General features: G+C 39.8%; 1 protein-coding gene across 1 annotated transcript in view; it reads right to left on the reverse strand.

The window, feature by feature from the left end:
- Positions 1-10,104, reverse strand: part of LOC115766209 (dendritic arbor reduction protein 1) — a 29,198-nt gene extending 19,094 nt beyond the window's left edge. The window contains exons 1-2 of the mRNA XM_030710061.1: positions 9,708-10,104; positions 784-1,216 (exon numbers count right to left, since the gene is read on the reverse strand). Coding sequence (XP_030565921.1) covers positions 784-999 — 216 coding nt within the window. The 5' untranslated portion in view covers positions 1,000-1,216; positions 9,708-10,104. The remainder of the gene's footprint in view (positions 1-783; positions 1,217-9,707) is intronic.
- Between the last annotated feature and the right edge of the window lie 821 nt (positions 10,105-10,925).

Raw genomic sequence — 10,925 nt, forward strand, 5'->3', positions numbered from 1 at the left:
CTTTAAAGTGTTGCCTTGTGGTTGTCTGCGAGCCCAAACAAAATATAAAAACCGGAAAAATGTAACTGGAAAAGTGGGAGTCACCTTGTTTCTGGCTGTCTTTGGTTTTAAGTGGGCTGGAAATTTAAATGGCTTTAAAGAGTTCCATGGCCTTTAGTGTTTACAGAGAGTTAGTTAATAGCTTGTGCTAATACTTAAACATTTTCTGTTAAGCTTTACATCTATGTTAAGTAGTTAACTTACGAGCAAAACCTGTTTGACTGTAAATTGTTTGCGCGTGCTTTTACTCTCATCTCAACGTACTGTAACAGCATAAACTGTACCACATTTAATTGCACAATTTTAGCATAACAGTTGTGCCGCGCTCTCATTAACATGTTCACTGGTAATGTTAATTTCTGTTTAACACTTTTAACCTTTTTGGAACAGAATTTTGATCAGATGTCGTAAATCGAGGCACCCAGACAATGCACAACAATCAGCTCAAGTGTCAAACACTCAACTTTTAGCACTTGTGCCACGAATCCCCGACCCGCCCACTGGCCCAGCCCCCTCGACAGAACCAACACCCCAATTACAAGAAGAAAGGGCGCATTATTATTATTATTACTATTGTTGTTGCTCGTATGCATAATGCAATAATTCAATAAGGCAACATACATTTCTGACACCTTCAGATTGCTAAAGAAAATCTCAACAGCTGTGCACCCTAAGCAGGCCCAGCTCATTAGGCACGCGAGGGTTGCAACCCTGGTCGCATGGTAAACTACACACAATACTCACCGGCATGGCCTGGCATACATCGCTCTCCCATTGCTGTTGGGCTAGTTGCTCCTCGTTGCAGTCCTGCGGCACCACCGTGTACTCGGCGAGGGCCGGGGGTCGCGGCGGCGGCGGCATGAGGAACTGCGGCGGTGGCGCCAGCGGCATGCCAGCGCATTCATCGCAATCGAACATGAAGAGATCGGCGTCCATCATGGTATCCAACATTTTCCACATTTGTTGCAAGCTGCGACTTTTGACTTGCGTTTTCTAACTTGTTTTTTGGTTTCTGATTTTGGTTGTGTGAGTTGAGGGTGTGTGGAGTGTTGTGTGTGTTGTGTGAGTGACTGTGCGTGTGTGTGTGTGTGTGTGTGTGTATTAGAGATCTTGGGCTGCGTGTCAAATGCGTTTCCTGATCGCTGTCATTGCTGGACAGCCGTCAACGGCGGCGGCGCTGCAAAGAAAAGAAAGAAAATTCTAAGGTTAGAAGAGGATTATGAATATGTGGCCAGGACATGCAGAGGACATCAGACAACAGCTGGCGGCTGTCTTTTGTCTGGACTCAGTCTCTCTCTCCCTCTCTCACTCTCTCTTTTTTAATTGTCTCTTCCAATTATCTGGCAACTGTACTGCTTGGCACGTAACATTTGCGCTGGCTAATAACTGGCCTGATCCTGGTCACACTTCCTTTGGCACATGCAAAGAGTTTATAGGGATAAACCCCACTTTGCAACTATCAGGATATTTTTGAACTTGGTAGGGGGCTCAGCGCATACACACACCCCTAACAATTGCAACGATCCTAACGTGTCCTCGACAGAATCCACCCCAAGTTTCTAGCCACGGGGCAGCTCTGCCTGTTAATTTTTATTGATTTTGTTTAATGCGTTTCTATTTTTTACGTATTTATTTTTATTTGCTTTGGCTTTTTACTCCTCTTGCTGTTGTTGTTTTTGTTGTTGTGCGTGTGTCCTGTTTTTAGCCCTTCCAATTTTATTACTGTTCAGCTAAATATACATTTTCCTAGTCATATTTCTTTTTTCATCTACCTAAATCTGTCGACTCATTGGCAATTGTTTTAACCCCTCTGCAGTCAGTCCTTTCTGTTGTTTTTTTATTTTATGATTTTTATTATCCTTTTGGCTGCGGTTCTGTTGTTATTTTTCACACATATGCTGACAAAATAATTGAGAAATGGCGAACAGCATGATGGGAATATTCATTCATTTAGTCAGCAAAAGATCGAGTTTCGTGGATTGACTATGTCAACGATAATTGTCAGATTTACATTATGGGATAATTTTGAAGAGCTATCGAGATTCTTTACAATAAATGTTAATCGATATTAAAACTTTTACTTTTGTTAATATTTGCTAACAAATTTATCGTTTATTTCAAGAGAATACTCAAATCGATATTTTGCATTTTGAATATTCAAAGTTAAAGTCTTAAGAGTTTCTATGAATTCTGCTGCTGTTTTATCGATAGTTCCGTCGATGGGCAGTTAGTTATTTTCCTCTCTTACCACCCTCATTTGAAGTGTGATCGATATCTTCTGTTATCGACATTTATCTTTCCAGATACACTGATTTTAATGATATGTTAATTGACAGTTGAGCTGCTTTAGATTCCCTTGGACCTCAATCGATTGCCTACCAGTTATAGATAACTGCCAGCATCTGCTTGCCGTTGAACTTGACAGTCGCATTCAAATTGGTTCCATCAATGCAAAAATGCCAAAGCCGAATCTCTCTTTGCCATAGTCCATGTGGATTACGTTGCGGCTTAAGCTCTCGGCTGTCTGCCAGATACTTGACAGCCGGGAAAACTCAAGAGCTCAAGAGTCTATGTGGCTGCTGCGTGGGGTAACCAGGGAAAGGCCAAGACAAGGCAGGGGAGATATGAGAAAGAGAGAGAGAGAGAGAGAGAGAGCGAGAGAGCGAGGAGGCAAGTGGAGGCAACATATGTTGCCAGTTGGGCCATTTAATTAGCTGCACAGTGAGCTGACAGTTGTCAGAGAGTGTGGCAGAGAGAGAGAGAAAGAAAGAGAGAGAGAGGAGAGAGAGGCAGGCAGGCCAAGTCAACTGATAAGATCTCACAAAAAAAACTACAATTGTTGCTGCTGTTGTTGTTGTTGTTGTTGTTGTTGTTGCTGTTGTCTTGCAATCAAATGTAAGCCGCTGTTGACATTGGAGATTAAAAGATATTAAAAACGAAGACGACGAAGCGAATCTGACACACAATGTTGCACGGGGCAGAAGAAAGAGACTCCAACTTGAACTCGAAATAATACAATGACAGACAGCCAGACAGACAGCCGAAAGAGACAGCCATACAGAGCGACAGAGCGACTGAGAGAGCGCGAGAGGGGGAGAGAGACACACACAAAACATGTCAAAGACGAAATGTTGTAAAGAAAATTGAATTGAATTGAATAGAATTGAAATTGGAATTGGAATTGAAACGAAGTCAAACTTATAAATAACAAAAATAAAACATAAATAATAAAACAGGAAAGTGCGCAGAATGCATGACTGCTAGATACCCTGTAGTCAACGCCAAAGAGCGACAGCGCTTGATAGAATGGGGAGAGCAGTATGGGTATTCAAAAAAGTAGTTTAAATTCGTTTGTGTGTGCTATATGAGCTCTATTTAGATTTAATATACTGCGATTAGACAAAATAAATAGAGAGTTATAAAAAAAGTTAGCTTACCCCGTGCTTTAAGAACTTAAATACGAATCTTAAGGTCTCTAGTCCAGGAGCTCAATTGGTTTTAGAGAAAGGAATGGGAAAACCAATAGACGCAAAATATTTGTGTACTCCCTCTTTTACAGGGTATACAAAAAACTGCAGCATTAATGCAATATTGAATTTCCATAGCAAAATGCAGCCAAAGGCTGCATAACAATACAAAAACTTAACTTAAAGCTTTAGTTTATAGTCTTTTCTTTTGGATTTTTGAAAATCGATTGAATTGTCTCGCATCTGGCATCTGGAAACAGAGACTGCGACTGCGACTGAGACTGAGACTGAGTCTGTCTGCTGATTAGCTTTTGAAAGCGGCCCATTAAATGCGCTGCTGCAATCCCCAAGAGCTGCAAAATAATGAAATAAATCGTGTTGAAAAACTTCAACTTGGCCAAAACAGAAGAGAAAAGACAAGACAAGGTAAGGAAGGGACAAGGAGAGGAAACGAAAGCTGAGCTGGAGCAGACGAGACAACGAAATCGATTTGTTTCGAGATTAAGTCTGGGACATCGCATCCGAAGGCTCTCCAGGGACGCACTGGCAGCCCGTCGAAGCGTAAAACGGAAATGTTATGGACGCGCCAAGGAAGCGCAAATGGAAATCAAAGTCCTGTCGAGGTGAGTAGTCGGTCGGGTAATTAGCGTGCGAGGCAGGCGGTGGACAGCGGCATTCTGATAAGAGAAAATCAAAGTGAAATGCTAGCAATTAGATAATTGGCTTAAAGTTGGGCTTGGAATACATTTGTGGAGCACACTTAAAGACAGCTGCGACGCGCAGCTTGTTATGATAGCGCCAGGCAGGCACTCAAGGATTGAGAGATTGAGTGCGATTGAGAGGGGCGAGGGAAGAGAGACGAGGATTGGGCGAGTCGAAACCCCTTTCATTGATAGAGCACACCAATTAAAGCTGGCAGCCCCTTTCCCAATTAAAGTACTGCTCCATAGAACTAGTTGCACAATACACTTACTCTCCACTTACTTTCTCAGCCACTTTCACCCAAGCCTGATTTATGCCTTATGTAACTGGCGATTGGGCACTTGAAAGGAGAAAAATGACAATTGCGGCAAGACAGCGACGAAACAACAGCTGTATAGGAATATAATTGAATTGTTCTCAGCGAGAATTTCGATTGGAAATTGTCTAGGGCAATATCAAAATTAGCTGGACAATTGTCAGGGGTTGTAGTTGGTTTTCGTTTTTCTTTTATTTTTTGCCACGCATTTAAATGACTCAATCGTATGTATTCGAAAGCCAGACCACGTTTTGGGTCACAAGCCGAAACAGAAACCGGCAACAAAAACTCAGGTAACTGAATGGGAAACACATTTATTAGCTACAATGATAAATGTTCTTTCCAAGGATCGACAGTTCTATCTGTCTCTCTTTTCCGTATCTATCCAGCTCTTTCGCACAGTCGCGACGTCTGAACGTGTAATTTTAATTCGTTTTGGGCATTGCCTGGCCTACACACACACACACGCACACACACACATACACACATATATATGTAACTGATATGCAGCTCAGGTAGTCTCGCAAAAGAGAAGAAAACCCAAACTGCATTCGGCATTCGGAAAATTGAGACATTTAATGTAGTTAGTAGTCTTTGGTCTCTGGGCAAACGATAAGTGTTATGGCCACAGCGGGATAACAATTTCCAATATGTGGAACAAATGTAACAGGCCTGAGCTGGTAAACGATAGAAATATATTGGCCAATTGCTAAAGGGAATCGATAAGCCCGTTGCCAAGTAGGGGGACAGACAGGCAAGGTTGGCAGAGAGCAAAAATGGGTTTAGTACAGTATGATGATAAAGTAAGTATATAGTATATAGTATATATATATATATATATATTTATATATTATGATATTGTACATTACACTATATTCCATAAGATATCCTGTAGTATACCATATTATATCATATATAGCGTGGCAAAATATGATATATCACGGCAAGGTATATGCAGCAATTGATAATAGAACTTTTATATCTGAGCTCAAATTGATAATATAAGTAATAATTATTATATATATACAAAAGTATTATAACATTCATATATATACATATATTGCTATACATTTATATCTTATAAAAATCTTACAATAACATAAAAATATTTCATAATATGTTTACTTATAATTTATGTATTCAGATATATTTTTTAAATGAGTTCAAAATGTAAACATTTTTTCTGTGCCAAATGCGCCTTTGCAAGCCATTTGAAAATATTTTAATTTTATAATTAGGCTTTATAATTAATTTTGATTTTATTTACACATCTTACATTTTTCATATACAATTTATTAACGTTTCGCAAATCGTATTTATTAAATTGATTAATTGTTTATCGGTTTTTAGATCATATTTTTTGCAAAACATTTTAAAATGTATTCAAAAATTGTGTTAAAAAATGAATAATACTTAAACAATAAAAACCCGGATATAATTTACAGAATATAGACAGCTGGTTTTAATGCTTCCTATATATATTTATTATATTCTTAAAAATTAAAACATAGCACTATAATAGCTATAATCAGCCTTTTTGTTGTCTCTTGGCCAAAGTCTTAAAATATAAAAAAACGGCAAACTTTTTTTTTAATTGTTGTCTATTTCTTATTTGCCTGCACATGCTTAAAACATTTTAAATTCGCGTTTTTTTTTGCTGCATTCAGTAAAGTTTTTGGCAAATACTTAAATTTGTTTGTCGCAAAAACTTATCTATTCCTAAGAAACTACTTCAGCTAAGTGTCAGCAAGAACGATCTGCTTGAAAGTTGCTTTTCCAGTTTCTGCTAGCAAGAAAATAGTTCAAATTAGTTTAAGCTTAAACTTATCTATTCTCAAACCTCGCCCTGCAAGTTCTGCTTAAGACTTATTAAGAACTCGCGTACGCCCCAAAGCATGCTACAAATTACCAAAAATAAAAAAAAGAAGGAAATCTAGGCTAAAATATGCGTTAGCCAAAAACCATAAAAAAAAACGTAACAAACGGGAAGAAGTTGAGGCGGTAAGAAAAAGACCTACAGCAACTTGTGCCTTAGTTTACATATCATTTATTATTTGTTGTGCTTGTCCACTCGGACGAGGTGTTTGTGGAGGGGGGGAAGGGGAAGAGGGGCAACTAACAGCGTCACGCCCCTCGTGCAACAAACACGCCGCCCTGGCCGCTCCCTTTGGCCCTTGCTGCGGCCACATTACGCAAAACTTTTAAATAAAGCAACGCGCCTCGTTCAAGCAGGAAGAAGCAGCAGAGGCAGCAGACGAGGCAGAGGCAGCGGCAGCAGACGAGGCAGAGGCAGCGGCAGTTGACGGGCATGTCACATCAATGTCACTCAGCATTAAGAGCTTGGGAGCGTGAGGGGATGGGGTCGGAGGGGGGAATTACAGTAAGCATGTCCTGCGACGGCTGCGATAAACTTTGTTTTCTTTGCGCTCTCGCTTCTCGCTTCTCTCGGGCCGTCGCCGCCGCCGCCGCCGGGCAGCTGAGCATGAAAAAACGGCGGAATTTGCCCAGCTCTCCCCTGAACCACCGCTTCCCCTCCCATCCCCCTTGGCGGTCGTGTAAGTCCTGCCTTTTTTCACGACTTTCGCTTTCTGCGTTGCGAGAAAATTACAAGCGCATAACAAATATTTTGTTTTCAGATTTCTTTCGTTTCTTTTGTGTTTTTTTTTTTTTTTTTGTTTCTATTTTCATTTTCCGCATGCTTCAAAATTCACTGTAACAAATTTCGCGTGCGTTTTGTTTGTAATTTTTTTACTTGGTTTACTTCATCTTTTAAGTTTTCTTCTCTTCTTATTTTCTGTTCTTTGGGCCTATTTGCATAAGGTGCTTAGCGCGTGTTTTTTCTAAGCCGCTTAGCATATGCCAACAGACAATTGAACGAGCTTCAAAGCACAGTTGCAGTTGCTTCTGCTGCTTCTTCAGTTTCATCCGTTTTTTTCGACTATAATTCACAATTGGTTCTGACGTTGTCAACTATTCAATTATTAGCATGCAGTCAATTCCCACGCGGCTGACTCTAATAAAGCCATTACAAGTCACAAGTTTTGTCAACTCTTTTTAGCCACGAATTTATGTCGCAACTACGCACAAGTTGCTTTTTCTCTTTAAAATATATTTCAGCTGAACAAAAAACGCGCTCGGCATACTAATTAGACAGCGTTTGTCGGGAAGGGAGGGAGGGAGGGAGGGAATGCGAGGCGCAGGCAGCTCAAACAAATAAATTTGAAAGCAAACAGCAAACGGAAATCCTGTGAGCCTTTGCCACAAAATCAAAGAAAAAAAAAAAAAAAAAGAAGAGAAAAGGTAAACATTTGTAGCAGTCGGTGCGTGTGCACAATTAATATTCAATTTGGTCAAAATTTAATACGAATGTATCTGCAAGATACAATTTATAAGCTGAGATTTTGCACTCGGCAACATTCGGTTCATTTTCTTTTCGCGTAGGCTTTTGAGATTGAGTTATTATTTATCTGCTGTGCGGCGCGTTTAACAGCTCATTTAGCGCTTGTATCTGGCAGATACGCGCCTGTGTATCTTGCAGATACACACGAGACTCGCTCGCTGCGCGTTGCCCACTTGCCGCGACGTCATAAATTTTGTTTTGGCACAAATATATGAGTTATGTGCCTTGGCTTGTTTACCCAAAGGATTAAGCAAAGGCAAAACCGGGGGAGCCAAGAAATAACAGAAAATAATGAAGCTGCCGCCAAATGTGGCAAGCACTTGTTGCGCCTGCCTCTTGCTAATAATTTAATCAAATTTACTTAAAGCAAAAACTGTTGACACTTTGCCAGACGAGGGGGCAGAGGCAGACCCGAACTCAACCCTAGACAACAGACGACACAGCTCGCTGGGCTAGTTAAACAAAGGTGTGTGTTGTGCGTGTGTGTGTGTGTGTTGCTTAACCTCATAGATGACACAAGTGCTATGCTGTGTGTGCATTGCTTCTTCTTCATTTGTTGTTCACTTTTTCTATTTGGTTATAATTAAAGCTTTTGTCGGCACTTTTCTTGTTTTTGTTGTTGTTGTTGTTGTTGTTTTCTATGCCTTAAGAATGGACACGCGTTGTGGATTCGTCTTCTTCTTCTTCAGTTCAAAAATGATTTGTTTGCTTTTCAGCTTGTGGTTTTTTAGAGAAACTGAAGAATTAAAGCAAGAAGTTCACATGCCTTTTCCCAGTTCTAAATTTATAAAGTACTTGACAAAGTGCTTCAACAATTATTTTCTCGTGTTTTTTTGTTATGCTGTTGTATATTTATTTCAATAAATATCAAATAATACCATGGGAATACGTAATAATAACTAGGAATTTCCATATCTACATGTGTAATACACTTATTTAAAAATTCTGCATACTTTATAAAACATTTTATTGGCTGTCAAGCAAAAATGTTAAATTAAAACTTTCAGTTTAATAGATCACAAATTTTCTTTTCCCATTCGCTAATTCCCAGAAGTTTTCCGATTTTCCTATCTCACTTAGCGGTTAGCGCATTTCCTGCTTCTACTTATATCATAATCAGAAGTATTTATGAATCTTTAAACATAATGGCATATGCACATATAACTCTTATAAATTTATATGTGATTCATGTATTGGTCATGCACTTTGTGACGAGCTGCTCCGTTATTTGCACACATAAAATTTTTTTAGAGATTTTTATTTAATTTTTAAGCACTTTTTATTATTTATTAGCACAGCAAATAACTCGTCTAACTGTGTGCTGGGCCTAAACTCTCTTTTATCCCCCTTTAAAATCGAAATATTTCATAGCTAATCCTCACGGTAAAGTGCCTTCTATTAAGCTGCTGTTGCATTGCTTTGGACTTATCGATAATCCGTTATCGATTAACAAATGCAAGCAGCTTGCAACTGTTTTACAGTTAGAGCGCACTCTTAGCGTCCATCAGCTAAGTCAAAGCCAAAGCGTTAATCTGCTGCTGCTGCTGCTGCTGCAGTTGCTGCCGCTGCTGCTGCAGTTGCTGCTGATAAGCTTTTGGGTCGACCCACTCAAGAGTCGCATCCGTTCGTAGTTTTCTATCACCCACTGTTTTTAGCTTTTTTTTGCCGCTTCAAACCACTCTCGAAATCGAAAACTCTAAGTCTAGTTGAAGGTGGGCCCGCTTGTTTGTTTTTTTTTGGCAGCCTTTCAGCATTTATTCCACGCGCTGCTCGGCGAACTTACCCGCTGTTTTTTACTGTCCGCCGAAAAATAAAAAAAGCTTAAAGGACTCCAAATCAACTTTTGCTGGTGCTGTTGTTGTTGCTGGCGTTTTTTGTTGTATTGAATTTTGGGTTGTTGTGACACAGAATTGAAAAATATTTGGATACCAAAATTTTTGTAAGCACTGCTTGTTATTCGCTTTAATTTCTTGCACTTGTGTTGTGTTGATTTTGCATTTATTTGTTTGAACACTTTTCACGATTTTCATTCACATTTTTTACGTGCAGTCTTTTGCGTTTGAGATAAAGTTTCGTATTCGTTCATTCGTTTGATTTTCAAAATTTCACGCGAGGCGCACACGTCCGTTGGCGGCGACTGCGAGTCAAAAACTGAAACTGAAATCCATAGCGAGAGGCGAGTAGCAGCAACAGCAGCAGCAGCAGCAGCAGCAGTCGGCAGCGGTCGGCAGCAGCACAGCCGAATGTTGCCTGGCTGTACGCACACACACACATACAGGCGCACGAGGTGCGCTCGCATGTTGAAACACGCTCGCTTCGCATTCGTTGCTGTGCAACATTTCCTGGCTTGCGTTCATTTTGTGCACGTAAATGAACGACACCTACGCTCTCTCGCGCGCTCTCGCTCTCTCACTTGGCTTTGCAGTGCTTGCAATTGAACAGTTGAATCCGAGCGCTGCTTGTCGCATGTGTTTGTTGCTGTCCTCTGCCGCTAACAATGGCGGGCTTTTTGATTTTATATTTTTTTAGCTTATTTTATTTTGGTTAGTTTGCAATTTAAGTCCAAAACTCTTGTTTGCAAATAAATACATACATACATACATGTGAATACATATGCGTGTATGTGCATACATATGTTTATTCTTGTTTTTTGTAGTACTTGAATATCAGCTTACGACAACGCACGGGCTGCTTTGCAAAAAAAGCTGTTTTAAAATTGAAAATTTTGTAATTAAAAGAAAAACAAAAGCATATATACGAAAACAATTGAGTAAACAATTTATTTCACAGACTTTGTTCAGGTTCGGTCTCCAATTTCCAATTGACTGATAATTGCGAAATAGATAGACACAAAAACAAAATAAACATGGACGCGCACTGAACGTAAGGAATATAACAGTTATAATACGCAGCTGTTTCGTTGGTTCATTTCTAACAAATCCCCATAAGGCATTTGGCCAATGCAAAACAGACAGCAGCCAAAGCCAATGACGAATATACA

This window comes from Drosophila novamexicana, unplaced genomic scaffold, assembly GCF_003285875.2.
Source record: "Drosophila novamexicana strain 15010-1031.04,08,12 unplaced genomic scaffold, DnovRS2.1 tig00001062-arrow-arrow-pilon, whole genome shotgun sequence".
NCBI lineage: Eukaryota > Metazoa > Arthropoda > Insecta > Diptera > Drosophilidae > Drosophila > Drosophila novamexicana.